Raw genomic sequence first — 19,609 nt, forward strand, 5'->3', positions numbered from 1 at the left:
GGAATGAGGTAAATGGGTAAGGGGCTTAAGGAATCTACTCCTGAAATCACTGTTGCACCATGTACTAACTTGGATGTAAATTAGAAAAAATTAATAAATTACAGAAAGTAAAAAAAAAAAAAACAAAAACATACCAATTTCTTCCACTTCTTCCAGAAAATCATTATATTCTCTTAGACTAGGAAAGTCTTCTTCTCTTTTATTGTATCTTTAAGAAAAAAAAAAAAAATCAACACATTACATATCTCTTGTTTTCAATATTATCTAATCAGTTTGTTTCTTCTTACCTATTTTATTCATGATACATAGAAAAGGATTGCTTACTAAATAAAACACTGTTTTCTTGACACCGTGTTTGTAATTAGACCAAAAACGTCATTCTTAAATTCTTATGACTACAAAGACAGAATAGAATCAAAAGAGAAAGATAAAATATGTTAAATCCCTCTAAAACTTATGGAAAATAAAGAAAAAGAAATTAGGAACCTTATTTACTTGTTATAAATTGATTTGCTAACTTTCAGAAAGCTAAAGATTAATTCAAAAGACACCTTCCTATTTTTCATGACAACTATAGTCTAAAGAATACTAGATCATAAAATTCTGTAAATATTGTAATGTACCTGTAAAGAATTAGAAAAACTATAAGGGATCAATAAAAAATAAGAATCTAAAAGAGACTATCTCTCAGAGGTAATGCAAATACAAATACAAATAATGGGGGCATTAAGGAAGTAACACAGATTAAATACCTAGAAAGATGCTGCTAAAACACTGGTGACCTAGGTTTTAACATACACCACCAAAAATATCATATATATATTAAACATATATATTAAATATATTAAATATAATATATTATAAATATATTTATTTAAATACATATATTTAAATATATTTAAGTAAATATGTTTAAATATGATATTTAAATATGTATTTAAATATTATATGTAGATAAATTAAATATATTATATTTATATATTCTTTAAACTTCAAAAATAATCAGGTGACTTTTAATAAAAGGACAGATAAAATAAAACCCAAAACTATTCACAAAGAGTAAAAACTAAATTATAAATGAAAAAAATATTAAAAATAAATACGTATGTCCATACATAAAGATAGATATTAAAACAAATTACAACACATTATATAACAGCCTTCAAATCTCTATTTATTTATTTATTTTTAATTTTTTTTTAATGCTTATTTGAGAGAGACAGAATGCAAGTGGGTTAGAGGCAGAGAGAGAGGGAGACACAGAATCCAAAGCAGGCTCCAGGCTCCAAGCCGCCAGCACAGAGCCCGATGTGAGGCTTGAACTCACAGAGCTGTGAGATCATGACCTGAGCCAAAGTCAGACGCTCAACCAACTGGGCCACCCAGGCGCCCCCTTCAAATCTCAATTTAAACATGATATCAGTGACCTACACCAATACTGTCACTAACTTCATAGTATTTTTCTCAATTCATAGTCACATAGTTGTTTAGTTTGCCTGTCTTATTATCTACCTCCATGCTATCCTATACTACTATACTGTAAGCCTTATGAGGGCAAGGTTCATAGCTATTTCACTCATTTCCATCTAGTACCTAAAATGCATAACACAGTGCTTGCACACAGTAGGTACTCAATATATGTTAACTAAATTAAAAAATATATAGTAAATATATAAACTGTAAGCCATCAATCCAGAGGATCTACACTTCTCTAATAAAGGCTAGATAAATATTACTGAGTTCTCTAAGAATTTAATCAATTTCTGTTGAACAAATGCATAGATGAACTTATACTTATTCACTTGCCAAACTGTCCATATTTCCATCAATAAATAATTATATCAATTACTGAAATAATTGTTAAAGTCCTCTTTGTATATCCAAACAATAATATTTACATTTTTAGCACTTTTTTCCGAATCTCAACCTCCTTGTCCACAGTAGGATCTTCAAAGAGTTGTACCCTAAAGTTGCTCTTTCTAAGTGGAGTGCCACATTCAGGACAGTTTCCAGCTCCTCTCATAAATAGTAAATCCACACAACTTTCACACCTGAAAGAGAAAATACAAGATAACCTTTAAGTCAGTACTCAAATCCACAACAATATTATATAGTTTGTTTTTTGTTGTTTGCTCTGGTGGTTTTTTGGTTGAGTGTGTTTTTTCCCCCTGGGGGATGGAGGGGCGGCAGGGGGGGGGGGGGGGTTAGTCAGAGATAGGAAAATTAATCATTGCTACTTAAAGCTCTCACAAAAAAATCTTTTAGAAAATATTTATTTTCATTTAGAGCTTACTTTTCTGACATAGGTATCCTAAAGGGTATCAGTTTCACTTTATACATTAAACAAATTTACAAATTAAAACAAATGGAGTTGAGGGGCGCCTAGGTGGCTCAGTCGGTTAAGCGTCCGACTTCAGCTCAGGTCATGATCTCAAGGTTTGTGAGTTCGAGCCCGGCGTTGGGCTCTGTGCTGACAGCTCGGAGCCTGGAGCCTGCTTTGGATTTTGTGTCTCCCTCTCTCTCTGCCCCTCCCCCACTTGTGCTTGCTCTCACGCTCTCATGCTCACTCTCTTAAAAATAAATAAAATGTAAAAAAAAAACAAAAACATTTTAAAAAATGGAGTTGGGGGCTAGGCAGATTCAGAGGTAGCAGATAGGAAAAAGTCAAAAAGGGGTGTAAAAGAGCGGTCTGTGGTCACCTCCATTCCAGTGCCACTCCTAGACCTAGGCAAGAAAAGCCTAGGTCAGAAGCCTAGGCTCTGCATACCACAATCACTAAAACAAAGACTTTTTTTTCCTTTAGCCTTGTAAGGAAGGTTTTTTTGAAAGTTCAGGAAGCAAGTGAGCAAGTGGGAATTACAAGGGAGAGGTGCTAGCTGAAAGAGGTCTCCCCCACCCCGGCCCTGCCCCAGGCCAAAGGATAAGGTGACTGTGCCACAGTATGCACGGAGAAAGGAAAAAACACAACTTCTGCCCTGAGAAATCACAGAAGGAATGTTTCCTCCTAAAAACTTTAATCAGTTAAGGTTGGCTGCCCCAAATCCACCAAGAAGGACTGCCTAGTTAAGCCACGTGTCCCAGATACCTGCATTCCCTGCTCTCTTCTCGGGTAGTGCAATCTGGGGAAGAGCTGAGAATTTCCTGAAAGTCTTGAGTTACAAAAACAAGGACTTAAAGAGGTTAACCTCTCTGTACTGGATTACTAGGGAGTTGACAGGATCAGTTCACATACTGTTTTTGATGGGTCCAGGCACCACTCAACCATCCCTGCTCTGCCCCAAGTCATCCATGCTACTAATCAGACTAGCAAGTAGAAAGGCTGGCTAGGAGAAGAGAGCAACAGTTTCTTTAGCCTCTGGGTCTTGAGGATGCCAGCCCTTGAGAAGTGGGCAGCATGGATGTGTAGCTTGATCCTTAACTTATAAATATTTAAACATTTGGATATTCATTTCTCTAGTTGTAATGTTGCCAAACTCCACATAGGTTAGGACGACACCAGCCCTAATCACTCCTTTCTTAGCATTATCTGAAATTATTTATGTGTTGATTTTCTGTAACCCCTACTAGGATATAATATACATTTCATGACAGCAGGAATCTGGACTATTGTTCTCTATCCCCAGTGCCTGACAAATACTAAGTACTCAATAAACTACACATAATTAAAAAAATGAATATAAGAGGGGAAATCAGAAATTCTAGTGAAAAAGGTAAATGTTTATTTCTTCCAGGTATGTGGCTGACTTGTAGAGAAAGCTAAATGAGAAGAATTACACAGGGTAGTAAGAATTTTTAAGGTTGGTTACTAGTAAAATACTAGCATTGACTGTGTATTTCTTCTATCGTAACGGTGCCATCAAATATTAGAGGAAAAAAAAAATCCTGAAAGAACAAAGATCACAACTGTCATTATCTAGATCAACAAATCCCCAGAAAATTCACTTTGGGATTCAGAAGATTGGGAGTGGTGCATTTCCCCTAATGTTTGTGGTTAAAGAAAATTAAATCCAACTGCATAAGATGAAAATGAGCACACTTTAAAAATATATTGACTAAAGATATTGATAAGCAAGGAGCCATCTAAAACACTCAAAACTATCAACACACAAATAATATTCTATATTTCAAGGTCTTGTAGAGTAGATTCAGTTGATAATTCACTTAACAAGGCAATACAGAAAACTTTAATATTTCTAAAAGTCATACTGCATATTAGTTACATTATTTGTTTCATGATCAATTTTCCATCTCTATTTTTTAAAAAATACACCTTAAAGGGTGCCTGGTGGCTCAGCTGGTTAAGTGTCTAACTCTTGGTTTCACGTCAAGTCATGATCTTGGTTGGGTGAGGTGAAGGGTGAGGTGACGGGTGAGGAGTCTGCCTGAGATTCTCTTTCTCCCTCTCCCTCTGCCCCTCCCCTGCTCACGCATACTCTCACTTAAAAAAAAAAATTAAAAATCTGCCTTAAATCATAAGGATTTCTACAGTATTTAAGAATTTTTAAAATAATTTATTTTCCTATAAGTCTTCCCCTCCCAATTTTAACTGCTGAAAACACAAATAACTCTCTTTTTAAAGCTCAAAGATAGAAGCATACAGAGAAAAAAACTGAAAACTCTACCTCATTCTGTTCTATATCACACTTCCCACAGATAACATAACTACTTTAGGTGTATAGTTTATGTGACCAATTTTTTTCTATACTTATAAAATACATATTTACAAAGTTTTTATATGAAACCAGTCATATATATTAAAAAAGAAAAAAAAAACAGAAGAAAAAGTTGGTAATTGCTAGTTCACTTCATCTGGCAACAGAACAACCAAAGCAGCAGTATATAATCAAGCTTTGGCCTCCAAGAGTGCAAGAAAGTTTTTCATACAAAATTTCCTATTTTTCAGAGCACAGGAAAATTTGCTGGAAAAGCCCAAATCCCCAGTCATTACCCATTCCCAAAGATAGCGTTATGATTTTCTCTTGTTTTTGAAAACCAGAATGGTGCCCACCTTCTTTTCTCTCTAAACAACTTATTTATTTATTTATTTGTTTTTAATGTTTATTTATTTTTGAGAGAGAGAGTGAGTGGGGGGGGTGGGGCAGAGAGAGAGGGAGACAGAGGATCAGAACCAGGCTTTGTGCCGACAGTAGACAGCCCAATGCTGGGCTGGAACTCAAAAACATCGAGATCATGACCTGAGCTGAAGTCATATGCTCAACTGACTAAGCTACCCAGGTGCCCCTAAACAACTTATTTTTAGATTTTATTTTCTTATATCAATAGTTAGCTGCTTATATTCCTTTGTCAAGATTTTTTATCTGACTTATTTCCTTTAATTTTTCAAGAGGAATTATATTCCATGTAGAATTTCAGTAATTATTAAAATAGATTAACTAAGGGACACATGGGTGGCTCAGCTGGTTGAACGACCAACTCTTGATTTCAGCTCAGGTCATGATCCCAGAGTCATGGGATCAAGCCCCACATCAGGCTCTACATGGAACCTGCCTGGGATTCTATCTCTCTCTCCTTCTGTCCCTCTCCCCCACTCGCATGCTCACTCGCTCTCTCTCTCTCTCTCTCAAATAAAAAAAAAATTTTGGGGGGGGGGGGCGCCTGGGTGGCTCAGTCGGTTAAGCATCCGACTTCGGCTCAGGTCATGATCTCGCAGTCTGTGGGTTCGAGCCCCGCATCGGGCTCTGTGCTGACAGCTCGGGGCCTGGAGCCTGTTTCAGATGCTGTGTCTCCCTCTTTCTCTGACCCTCCCCTGTTCATGCTCTCTCTGTCTCAAAAATAAATAAATGTTAAAAAAAATTTTTTTTTAAATTTTTTTTCTTTTAAATAGAATTAACTGACTTAGAAAAAGGTAAATAATCACAAATTTTGTATTTAAGGCTTTCTTGGAAGTAATCTAGTTTTATCAGGACTTTCCATTCTTCTTTAGCTCACTGACTTCCTGAAACAACTCCAAACAGAAGTCTATGGTCTTGAAAGATAAACAAGTGATAACTTCTGTTAAAGAAAAATTTTATCCCTATAATAAATTATTCCTTAAACCCATGTGTACTGAACTCTATAGGGTAGGAGCTAGATATTAAGGGAATTTTTTCTCTCAAAATATGCTGCCTAACTTTTCTAGAACGTGTAAATAACTTTTCTGTAACCTAAAGGTTACATTGTTATGTATCATCTTATACCTAAAAGGGAATTCATAATCTTATCTATTCCAAAGCTTGAGGGAAAAAACTATTGCAACAAAGTGTTTTGGGAGTCAAATAAAGAATTCATCCATAAAAATAGAAGGGATGGCCTGGGAGAGCACATGTTAAAACATTATAAACTTCTCCCTACAGACTCTGGGGAATACAGCTTATTCTCAAAATTAAAAAGAAAAATTATGTTCATCCATTTTTTCACTGTTTTAGAATTCAAAATAACCATTCAATCTTCTGTTGGCTATTACCATTTAGCACAGCAATTTATAACTAACAAGCTATACCATTTAGCACAGCAATTTATAACTAACAAGCAAATAATATAAGGCACAAATTCAAATAGGACATTTAAGCCCATTTTGAGCCAGAAAAATTGAGCTATACACAGAGGATAAGGAAAGAGCTAGTAATTTAGTAAGCTGTGACAAGAAAACACGAGCCCCTCCCCCCACCAAAATGGGTTTTTGTGCCCCCCTTACAAACAGCAAGGATCATGGAACACATTTAATTTCCCTTTTTGCCCTCCTGCCAGTAAACTCCTAAGCCAAATTTAAATGCTCTGTTGAAAAACACTGTATATGTTTTCTAGAAAAAGGTTGGAAAAGAATGAAGGAAGTCAAAGATAATATGCATTAGGCATCTTATGATGTACATATGGCTGTCCTTACTATACAGATGAGGTCACTGAGCACTGGGGAGTCAAATAGCTGGCTTAAAATCATGTAACTAGCAAGAATTGACCTTGGTCTGCTTCACATTCCACATTTTCTCTTTCACTCTTACTCTTAACAATGATGTAAGTAACAATCCCCAGTGTCTACCTTTAGCCCAAACATACCTTCTGAGTTCCTATTAGACACCGCCTATTGCACACTTCCTATCTGACATCCCACAGCTACATTTTTTTACTTAGAAAAATAAAATTCCCTGAAACTCAATATACCCAAAACCAATATCCTTCATTCTACGAGGGATACAAAGAGAGTAACACCAACTTGTACGTAAAGGCTTATAATATAGTGGTCAAAATAGAAAAGAAGAAACAAAACTGTAATAAAGGTATACTCTGAATACTACTACCATAAGCTCTCGGCCAATAAGCAACAGGTGAACAAATTACACTCTACACTCTTGACCACTCTTAACACATCACACTCCAAATGCTCCAAGCCAATGACAATTCCAAAAGTACTATCCTGAGTCTAGTATTTCCTGAAATACATGGACTCTACTTATTGCCACTGATGAACAGTTTTGAACTAGAATAGCCAAAAAGTTTGTGGAGATGATAGTATTGATGTTGAGATCCAAGTTTTGCAGAGGCTCAATGCCCCTTCAAACATATGGTTGAAGAAACAGAGTGAAGGTCAATTAGAAATTGAAAGAAAAATCCTCCAGCTAACTTTATGAAGGGCTTCAGAAATAATCTTGCACACTGGGAGACGTAACAAACAATTATATGAATGGTAAAGAAACACAACATGGCCACCAGGGGCATTCAGAGCCTTGGAGAATTTAAAGAAAACAAACTGCCAGGATACCAAGCCAAGAATGCATCTCCATCAGGACCATTTCTGTAAATCTACCTTGGGAAAGCTAAGGGCAGATTCAATTAGTCCTACGATACCCAGAAATGTAGGTCCTACATTAAGTAAAACATCACCTTCACTTTCTCAACGACTCAAAGGAACTAAATATATATTTACCTAAGTAGGCCAAAGAATATTTACATTATTTGAAAAAGTATCAATAGGTTCCTCCATTTTCCAACTATGTATCTATGGAAGCCACATCATCTCCATATACTTCATTGGAAATTACATGTGACAATGTAGATTCGTTACAGAAGCAAATATCACAATCTGTCTTCTCTTAACCCAAACAAAGGGATTTGCAAAAATGTAAAGCAATGGTGGGGCACCTGGGTGGCTCAGTCAGTTGAGCATCAGACTCTCGATTTCAGCTTGGGTCATGATCCCAGAGTCATAGGATTAAGCCCCACATCAGGCTGAGCATGAAGCCCACTTGGGATTCTCTCTCTCTCTTCCTGGCCCCTCCACTGCATGCACTCTCTCTCTCCCTCTCTCTCAAAAATAAAATAAAATAAAATAAAAAATAAAATAAAATAAAATAATAAAATAAAATAAAACAAAACATAAAGCAATACTACTCTAAAATTTTTGTTTTAGAAAATACATTTTATAAAATATATTATTTATATTTTTAATAAATGTTTTCAAATTTTCTCAATTTTAATGTCCAACATGGTAACTATTAACAGATAAAAATTCATAAATAAAAGCTCTTGGGGAGTCCTCAGTAATTTTTAAGACTATCAAAGGTACTGAGACCAAAATCAAAGTATCTGAGAACCAGGTTATATGTGATCAATAAATGTTATTTACAAAGAAATACAATTTGAGGGGTGCCTGGGTGGCTCAGTTGGTTAAGAGTCTGACTTTGATTCAGGTCTCGCGGTTTGTGGGTTCAAGCCCCATATCAGGCTCTGTGCTGACAGCCTGTGTCTCTCTCCCTCTCTCTCTGCCCCTCCTCGGTTCACACTCTGACTCTCTCTCTCTCTCTCAAAAATAAACAAACATTAAAAAAAATTAAAAATAAAATAAATATAATTTGAATGTAAAAGGGGATGTGGAGAAAGAAATCATTTTGAAATACACCAATGCACCCTACCTTCTCAACAAGGTTTCTCAACAAGGTTTCTCAGATGAAACTAATTAACCAAAGCCTAACCAGCTTGGGTGTTATCAGAGCCTAACTAACCTGGGGGAGGGTAAATTACCAACTGTAGCTGATTCTAGCCATCCAGTCCATCTAAGTAGGGAGAAAAGAATAACTTTGAAACACTTATGAACTTCACAGTCCAAAGGCATAGGCTCACTAAAAGTCTGGGACCTAATCACAGAAATATAGAACACTTCCCTTTTCCCAATACCTCACCACAACATTACTAAAAGTCTAGTTAGAACAGTTTCTTTTACACAGTACATCATGTTCAGCTATCAAGAAAAACTTACAAGCCACACCAAAAGGCAAAAGAACATAACTGGAAGACACAGAGCAAGCTCAGAACCAGACATGGCAAGGATGTTAGCATTATCTAATTAAGAATATAAAACAACCATAATTAAGACGCTAAGGTTCCTAACAAATAAAGGAGACAAAATGTAAGAACAGATGAGCGATATAAACAGATGGAAAGTCTAAGAAATAACCAAAAAGAAATGGTAGAGATTAAAAAAAAAATAATGTAACAGAAATGAAGAATGTCTTTGATGGCCTTAATAGTAGACTAGATACAGCTGAGGAAACCATCTTTGAGCAAGAGAATATATCAGTACGATCCTCGAAAACTGAAAACCAAAGGGAAAAAGACTGAATGGAACAGAATACCCAAGGGCTGTAGAACTACAAAAAGTGTAAGATATGTGCAACTAGAATACCAGAAAGAGAGGAAAGACACAGAAGAAATAGGTGAAACCACAGTAACTGAAAATTTCCCCTAAATTAACATCAGACACTAAACCAAAGATCCAAAAAGCTCAAAGAACACCAAGGTGGACAAATTCCCCCCCAAAAGACCCACACCTAGGCATATCACTAGCAAATTACAGAAAATTAAAGATAAAGAAAAAATTATGAAAGAAGCCAGAGGGAGGAAATAACATCTCACTTATAAAGGAATATAAGCATTACATTCAACTTCTCTCCCAAAAAGACATACAAGAGAAATATTTAACTGAAATATTTAAGGTGTTTACAGAAAAACACCTCCAACCTGCCAAACTACCCTTAAAAAGTGAAGAAAGAGGGGCGCCTGGGTGGCTTAGTCGGTTGAGCATCCAACTTCAGCTCAGGTCATGATCTCACGGTCCATGAGTTGGAGCCCCGCATTGGGCTCTGTGATGACCACTCAGAGTCTGGAGCCTGCTTCGGATTCTGTGTCTCCCTCTCTCTCTGACCCTCCCCGGTTCATGCTCTGTCTCTCTCTGTCTCAAAAATAAATAAACATTTAAAAAAAAAAAGTGAAGAAAGAACGGGGCACCTGGGTGGCTCAGTCAGTTGAGCCTTGGACTTCAGCTCAGGTCATGATCTCACGGTTCGTGGGTTCGAGCCCCACATCAGGCTCTGTGCTGCCAGCTCAGAGCCTGAAGCCTGCCTCAGATTCTGTGTCTTCCACTCTCTCTGCCCCTCCCCTGCTAATGCTCTGTCTCTCCCTCTGTCTCAAAAATAAAAAAACATGAAAAAAAAATTAAAAAGAAAAAAAGTGAAGAAAGAATACTTTATCAGACAAATATTAAAAAACATTTTTGCCAAAAGACCGGTCTTGTAGGAAGTGTTTAAAAAAAGTTCTTTAGAGAAATAAAAATAATGAGTCAGAAACGCAGATCTACATTAAGAAAGAACACTTGAGAAAAAAATAAGTGAAGATAAAATAATAACTTCATTTTTATTATTAATCTAACAAATAAGATGTAGTTCAAACTAATAACATATTTGATTATATAAATTTCTATATAGAGATGCATGTATATATGCCTACGTATGATTATATATAAGTGAAATGAATGACACTGATGATACAAGAAATAGGAGGGAGGAACTAGAATTATTTTGTTATTATAAGGCTCTCACACTACTGCGCAGTGGTATGGTATTTTTTGCCAGTGGATTTGGATTAGTTATAAATGTATATTGCAAACTCTAGGGCAGCTACTACCAAAGTACAAAAAGAAGACTGATGTGCTAAAAAGAGAAAATGGAATCACATAAAGTGCCCATTTAAAACCACAACAGAGGCTGAGAAGATGGTGGAGTAAGAGGACCCTAAGCTCACCTCATCCGATGAATATAACTAGATAACACTCACACCAGCATAAATAACCCAAAAAACAACCCAGACTGGCAGAACAAACTCCATAATTAAAGGTAGAGAAGAATGTAATTTTTATCTTTGTTCCTTCATAAGTGAGATGTTATTTACCCCTTCTGGCATCATTTTTTCTTTATCTTTAATTTTCTGTAATTTGCTAATGATTTGCCTAGGTGTGGGTTTTTTGGGGCATTTGTCCTCCTTGTTCTCTGAGCTTTTTGGATCTTTGGCCACATCAAATAGGATAGGAAGGACAGAGAAATGTTGGGGAGCAAAACTGACTGCTGACATCTAGGGGTTAGGGGGAAAGCTGCCCACAGAAAGAGGAGTGAGAAACAGACTATCACACCAAAGAGCCCACACCAGGAACACAAATCCCCATAAAACTTAGCTTTGAAAACAAATTTCATGTGTTCTATTTTTTTGTTTTTTTTGTTTTTTTTTTTAGTAATCTGTACACCCATAATTGGGGCTCGAACTCAAGACCCCTTGGTCAAGAGTTTGATGCTCTTCCAAATGAGTCAGCCAGGTGCCCCTCCTGGTCAGGTCCCTACAACCAGAGGGACCTAAAACCAGAAATTTTAAAAATCAGCAAGCTCAATTCTGGGAAAGCCCAAAGGGCATTACAAACTGAGTTCCCACCCTGAAAGAGACAACAATACAAACTGCCTGGGAAGATACAGTGTAGAATCAGCAGTTTGCAAAATGCCTGTGGCATACTGGAGTGAGAGCTATTTACTCATCTCAGAGGTATCCCGAGGGGTAGGGATCACAGGAAGACCCCTCCAGGAACAAACGAGCTGTCAGGCACCTTTTCCCACCTCTGCCCCTCAGCATTAACACACAACCACCAACAGGAACAAGCAGGCCAACACTCACTACCTAACTTGCTTACAAGCCCCACCCTGCCGTGCTTCAACAAATCAGCCCTCTCCAGTCATGCTTGCCTCAGTCCCTGTGCTATAGGTACCTCCCATCCCTCCACCAAGAAGATCTGTGCAAACCTTGCCAGCACCACATCTCCCAACAAACTCTGCGGGCCCTCTGTCCTGGCAGCCACAGTGGTGCACAATCTTGTTAAAATTGTCCACCCTGAGGAAGCAGTCGCAGGTCTCATCTCCCAGGCCAACCTGCGCATCCTGTTAAAACTGTACACTCCACCCCAGCTAGGGACAAAACCCCAGCTAAAACAAGCAAAGCTTTACATCCTCTGCAGATCACTTCACTGAAGGATAAAGCAGCCAGGACACAACAGCAGGCACACACAACACAAATAGGAGACACCCCTAAAGCACCAGGTTCTAGGAAACAAGACACAATGCACTACAGGGCACTACAAAACCTCTTCTTCATAGGGCTATTACTTTCAAGAGCAGAAAAATCTGACTTTCCTAACACAGAGAAATAGGCACAGAGAGGAACAAAATGAAGAGGCAGAGGAATATCTCCTAAATGTCACAAGTCCAGAGGTCCTGTGGCTCTGGACCACAGCCAAGAGATGCAAGCAAAATGGATATAAATAATATACCTCATAGAGTAATGAGAAAAGAATGGAGGACAACAGTAAGACCCTCAACAAAGAGATAAAAAAAAAAAATCAGAGATGAAGAACACAATAAATGAAATTAAAAATACATTAGATGAAATAAATGGCCAGCTAGAGGAAGTAGAGAAATGAATCAGAAACCTGGAAGACAGAGGAATGGAAAGTAATCAAGCTGAGCAGGTGACAGAAAAAAATTATGCAAAATGAGAATAGACTTAAGGGAACTCAATGACTCCATCAAGCATAATAACATTCTCGTTATAGGGATCCTAGAAGGAGAAGAGAAAGTGGGCAGAAAACTTATTTGAAGAAATAATAGCTGAAAACTTCAGTAATGTGGGAAAGGAGACATATATACAGATCCAGGAGGCAGAGATGCCCCAACAAAAATCAACCCAAGAAGGTCCACACCAAGACATACAGTGATTAAAATGGTAAAAAAAAAAAAAAAAAAAAAAAGGCAGGGTGCTGGGGCTGTGTAGGCACCTGGATGGCTCAGTCATTTGAGTTTCCTATTTTGGCCCAGGTCATGATCTCATGGTGTGTATAAGTTTGAGCCTCACATTGGACTCACTGCTGTTAGCACAGAGCCAGCTTTGGATCCTCTGTCCCCCTCTCTCTGCCCCTCCCCTGCTTGCACTCTTTCAAAAATAAACATTTAAAAAATAAAATAAAATAAAATGGTAAAAAAGAAAAAGTAGTGATAAAGAATTTGAGGGGCATCTGGGTGGTTCAGTCAGTTAAGCATCCAACTCTTGATCTCAGCTCAGGTCATGATCTCACAGTTGCACTGACAGTGCAGAGCCTGCTTGGGCCTCTCTCTCTCCTTCTCTCTCTCTGCTCCCCTCCTGCTCGTTCTCTCTCTCTCTCTCTCTCGATCTCAAAATAAATAAACTTTATCAAAGAAGAAGAAGAGGAGGAGGAGGGGGGCGGGGGGAAGAAGAGAAGAAAGAATTTAAAAAGCAGCAAGAGAAAAGAACACAGTTACAAACAAGGGAAACCCCAAAAGGCTATCAGTGGATTTTTCAGCAGAAATTTTGCAGGTCAGTAGGGAGTAGCAGGATATGCTCAAAGTGCTAAAAGAAAAAACTCTGGAGCCAAGAATACTCTATCCAGCAAGGCCATCATTAAGAATAGAAGGAGAGAGAGAATTTCTCAAACAAAAGTTAAAGAAGTCCATGACCACTAAACCAGCCCTACAAGAAATGTTAAAGGGGATTGAGTAAAAAAAAAAAAAAAAAAAGACCACAAGTAAGAGTATGAAAAGTAGAAAACACAAAAACAGTAAACAAGTGTATCTGTAAAAATCAGTCAAGCGTTCACAAAATAAAAGGGTGTAAAATATGACACCATATACTTAAAATGTGGAGAGAAGAGGAAAAAGAATGGGCTAAAACTTAAGTGACCATCACCATCATATAGACTATTATATGCAGAAGATGTTATATATAAACCAAATGATAACCCCAGATCAAAAATCACTGATATGCAAAAAATAAAAAAGAAAGGAATCAAAGTATATCACTAAAGAAAGTCAGCAAAACATTAGAGAGGCAAGAGAAGGAACAGAGAAAAACTACAAAAACCACCACAAAATAAGTAACAAATAGGCAATAAATACATATCTATCAATAATTACTTAGAATATAAATGGACTAAACACTCCAATTAAAAGACATAAGGTAACAGAATGGAATAAAAAAACAAAAAGACACAATCTATATGCTGCCTACAAGAGACCCTTTTCAGACCTAAAGACACATGCAGATTGAAAGTGAGGAGATGGAGGGGAGCCTGGGTGGCTCAGTCAGTTAAGCGTCAGACTTCGACTCAGGTCATGATCTCATGGTCTGTGAGTTTGAGCCCCGCACTGGGTTCTGTGCTGCCATCTCAGAACCTGGAGCCTGCTTTGGATTCTGTGTCTCCCTCTCTCTCTGCACCGCCCGTGCTCACACTCTGTCACTCTCTCTGTCTCAAAAATAAATATTTAAAAAAATTAAAAACAAAACAAAACAAAACAAAAGTGAGGGGATGGAGAAACATTTATCAGGCAAATGGATGTCAAAAGAAAGTTGAGGTAGCAATACTTATATCAGACAAGATACAGTTCATTTTTTTAAATTTATATATTTATTTTGACAAAGAGTGAGCACACACGCATGAACAGCAGGGGGGCAGAGAGAGAGGGAGAGAGAGAATCCCAAGCAGGCTCCATGTTCAGCAAGAAGCCCAATGCGGGACTTGATCTCACAATGGCAAGATCAGGACCTGAGCCAATACCAAGAGTCAGATGTTCAACCGACTGAGCCACCCAGGCCCCCCTAGACTCTTTAAAACAAAGACTATAACAAGAGACAAAGGAAGGACACTATATAATAATAAAGCAGACAATGCAACAAGAAGATATAACAATTATAAATATTTTATGCACCCAACATGCAAGCACCCAAATACAAAAAACAATTAAAAACAAACATAAAGGAACTAATCAATAATAATGCAGTAATAGTATGGAACTTTAACACCCCACTTCCATCGATGGACAGGTCATCCACACAGAAAATCAACAAGTAAAAAATGGCTTTGAATGACACCCTGGAACAGATGCATTTAACAAATATATTCATAACATTCCATCCTAAACAGCATAATACACATTCTTTTCAAACACACAAAAAACATTCTTCAGAATAGATCACACAAAGGCCACAAAACAAGCCTCAACAAATTTTAAAAGACTGAAGGCATACAATGCATCTTTTCTCACCATAAATGCTATGAAACTAGAAATCAAGCACAAGAAAAAAATCCAGAAAGTGCATAAATACATGGAGGTTAAACAGCATGCTACTAAACAATGAATGGGTCAACCAAGAAATCAAAGAAGAAATTAAATATTACATGTAGAGAAATAACAGTGAAAACATACGGGTCCAAAATCTCTGGAATGTAGCAAAAGAAGTCTAGGATGGAAGTTTATAGCAATATATGCCTAGTTTAAAAACCAAGAAGGGGCGCCTGGGTGGCTCAGTTGGTTAAGCATCTGACTTTGGCTCAGGTCATGATCTCGCAGTTTGTGGGTTCGAGTCCTGCGTCGGGCTCTGTGCTAACAGCTCAGAGCCTGGAGCCTGTTTCAGATTCTGTATCTCTTTCTCTGACCCTCCCCTGTTCATGTTCTCTCTCTCTCTGTCTCAAAAATAAATAAATGTTAAAAATAAAAATAAAAATAAATAAAAACCAAGAAAATCTCAAACAACCTAACCTTACACCTAAGGGAGCTAAAAAAACAAAACCCCAAACCAGGAGAAGGAAGGAAATAATAAGAGCTATTGAAATAAATGATATAGAAACTAAAACAAAACAAAACACACACATAGATCAATGAAACTAGGAGCTGGTTCTTTGAAAAGACCAATGAGAGAGAAAGAAAGGAAGGAAGGAAGGAAGGAAGGAAGGAAGGAAGGAAGGAAGACAGGACTCAAATAAAATCACAAACAAAAGAGGAGAAAGAAAAACTGAACCACGGAAATACAAAAGATTATTATACCAACAAATTGTACAACCTAGAAGAAATAAACAAATTCCCAGAAGCTATATAAACTACCTATATAAACTACCAAAATTGAAGCAGGAAGAAATAGAAAATTTGAATAGACTGATTACCAAAAATGAAATTGAATCAGTAATCAAATAACTCCCAATAAACCAAAGTCCAAAACCAGATGGCTTCAAAGATGAATTCTACCAAACATTTAAAGAAGAGTTAATACCTCTTCTTTTCAAACTATTCCAAAAACTAGAAAAGAAAGGAAAACTTCCAAGTTCTATGAGGCCAACATTACCCTGATACCAAAACCAAACAAAGAATGCCACAATAAAGGAAACCTACAGGCCTGTATCTTGGATTAACATCGCTGCAAAAATCCTAAACAGAATACTAGCAAAACCATATCCAACAATACATTAAAAAATAATAATAATTCAGCCCAATCAAGTGGGCTTTATTTTCAGGATGCAAGGGTAGTTCAATATGTACAAATCAATGTGATATATCAATAACAGAGAAAGAATAAAAAGCATACAATCATTTCAATAGATGTAGGAAAAGCATTTGACAACATATAACATCTATTCATGTCATCTATTCATGACAAAAACCCTCAACATGGTGGGTGTAGAGGGAAGACACCTCAACATAATAAAGGCCTTATGAGGAAAAACCCAAAAGCAAAAAGCAAAAGCAAAAAGCATACTCAATTGGGAAAAACAGAGCTTTTCCCCTAAAGTCAAGAACAAGACAAAGATGTCCACTCTCACTACTTTTCATTCAACACAGTTCCATAAGTATGAGCCACAGCATACAACAAAAAGAAATAAAGGGCAACCAAACTGATAAGGAAGAAGTAAAATTTTCACTATTTGTAGATGATATGATACTATATATAGAAAACCCAAAAGACTCCACCAAAAAACTACTAAAGGTGATAAATGAATTAATTCAGTAAAGTCACAGACTACTAACACAATGTACAGAAATGCACTGTTGGGGCGCCTGGGTGGCGCAGTCGGTTAAGCGTCCGACTTCAGCCAGGTCACGATCTCGCGGTCCGTGAGTTCGAGCCCCGCCTCAGGCTCTGGGCTGATGGCTCGGAGCCTGGAGCCTGTTTCCAATTCTGTGTCTCCCTCTCTCTCTGCCCCTCCCCCGTTCATGCTCTGTCTCTCTCTGTCCCAAAAATAAAATAAAAAACGTTGAAAAAAAAAAAAATTAAAAAAAAAAAAAAAAAAAAAAGAAATGCACTGTTTCCATACATTAATAATGGAGCAGCAAAAAGAAAAATTAAGAGAACAATCCCACTTACAATTGCACCAAAAATAATACCTAGGAATAAGCTTAACCAGAAGTGAAAGATCTGTACTCTGAAAACTATGAAACACTGATGAAAGAAATTGAAGATGACACAGAGAAGTGAAAAGATATTCCATGCTCATGGATTGAAAGAACAAATATTGTTAAGATGTCTACACTATCCAAAGTAACCTACATATTTAATGCAATCCCTATCAAAATACCAACAGCATTTTTCACAGAGCTAGAACAAACAATCCTAAAATCTGTATGGAACCACAAAAGACTTGAATAGCCAAAGCAACCCTGAAAAAGAAAAAAAAAGTCCCAGGGCGCCTGGGTGGCTCTGGTGGTTCAGCATCCAACTCTTAATTTCAGCTCAGGTCATGATCTCATGGTTTGTGAGTGCAAGCCCCACGTCAGGATCTCTGCTGACAGTGTGGAGCCTGCTTGGGATTCTCTCTGCCTCTCTTGCTCTGTCCCTCCCCCTGCTCTATCTCTCAAAATAAATAAATATGAAAAAAAATTATTTTATTAATTTTTAAATTTTTTTTATTTTAATGTTTACTTTTGAGAGATACAGAGTGCAAGTGGGGAGGGGCAGAGAGAGAGAGGGAGACAGAGAATCCGAAGCAGGCTCCAGGCTCTGACTGTCAGCACAGAGCCCTATGTAGGGCTCAAACTCACGAACCATGAGATCATGACCTGAGCTGAAGTCAGAGACCCAACACACTGAGCCACCCAGGCACCCCTACATGAAAAAAATGTTTAAAAGAAAAAGATGAAGGCATCACAATTCCAGACTTTAAGTTATATTACAAAGCTTTAGGAATCAAAACAGTATGGTACTGGCACAAAAATAGATACACAGATCAAAGGAACAGAACATACAAGAACCCACAAGTATATGGCCAACTAATCTTCAACAAAGCAGGAAAAACTACCCAATGGGAAAAAAGAATGTCTCTTCTACAAATGGTGTTGGGAAAACTGCATAGCACCAAGCAAAAGAATGAAACCAAACCACCTTCTTACACCACACACAAACATAAATTCAAAATGGATTAAACACCTAAATGTGAGACCCGAAACCATACAAATCCTAGAAAAGAACACAGGCAGTAACTTCTTTGACAACAGCCATAGCAACTTCTTTCTGTGTATGTCTCCTGAGGCAAGGGAAACAAAAGCAATAATAAACTACTGAGACTACATCAAAATAAAAAGCTTCTGCACAGCAAAGGAAATAACAAAACAAAAAGGCTACCTACAGAATGGGAGAAGATATTTGCAAATGACATATCTGATAAAGGATCGGTATCCAAAGTATATAAACAACTTATAAAAGTCAAACAGCAAAAAAACCCCAAATACTCCAATTAAAATCGGGCAGATGAGGGGCACCTGGCTGGCTTAGTAGGTAAAGCATGTGGTTCTTGATCTCAGGGTCATGAGCTCGAGCCCCATGTTGGGTATGGAGATTACTTTAAAAATACTTTTTTGATTAAAATTTTTTTTTTAATTTTTAAATGGGCAAAAGACATGAATAGATATTTTACCAAAGAAAACATTACATGGCCAACAGACACATGAAAAGATACTCAACATCACTGATCAGGGAAATGAAAATCAAAACTACAATAAGATACCACCACACACCTGTCAAATGACTAAAATCAACAACACAAGAAACAACAAGTGTTGGTGAGGATGTGGAGAAAAAGGAACCCTTGTGCACTGCTAGTGGAAATGCAAATTGGTGCAGCCACTGTGGAAAACAGTATGGAGGTTCCTCAGAAAGTTAAAAATAGAACTACTCTATGATCAGCAACTGCTACTACTAGGTATTTATCCAAAGAGTACAAAAATCATAATTCAAAGGGTACATGCACCTCTATGTTATAGCAGCATTACCTACAATAGCCAAATTATGGAAAGAACCCAAGTGTTCATCAACTGATGAATGGAGAAAGAAGATGTGGTATATACATATACAATGGGATATTACTCCACCATAAAAAAGAATGGAATCTTGCCATTTACAAACAATATGGATGGACCTAGAGAATATAATGCTAAGCAAAATAAGAGAAAGACAAATACCATATGAT

General features: G+C 37.2%; 1 protein-coding gene across 2 annotated transcripts in view; it reads right to left on the minus strand.

The window, feature by feature from the left end:
- The window catches only part of MNAT1 (MNAT1 component of CDK activating kinase), a 230,312-nt gene that overhangs the window by 166,544 nt on the left and 44,159 nt on the right, over positions 1–19,609 (minus strand). For both annotated transcript variants that reach the window (XM_049611534.1, XM_049611533.1), the window contains exons 2-3: positions 1,899–2,051; positions 135–208 (exon numbers count right to left, since the gene is read on the minus strand). In XM_049611534.1, coding sequence (XP_049467491.1) covers positions 135–208; positions 1,899–2,051 — 227 coding nt within the window. The remainder of the gene's footprint in view (positions 1–134; positions 209–1,898; positions 2,052–19,609) is intronic.

This window comes from Panthera uncia (genome assembly GCF_023721935.1).
Source record: "Panthera uncia isolate 11264 chromosome B3 unlocalized genomic scaffold, Puncia_PCG_1.0 HiC_scaffold_1, whole genome shotgun sequence".
Lineage (NCBI taxonomy): Eukaryota > Metazoa > Chordata > Mammalia > Carnivora > Felidae > Panthera > Panthera uncia.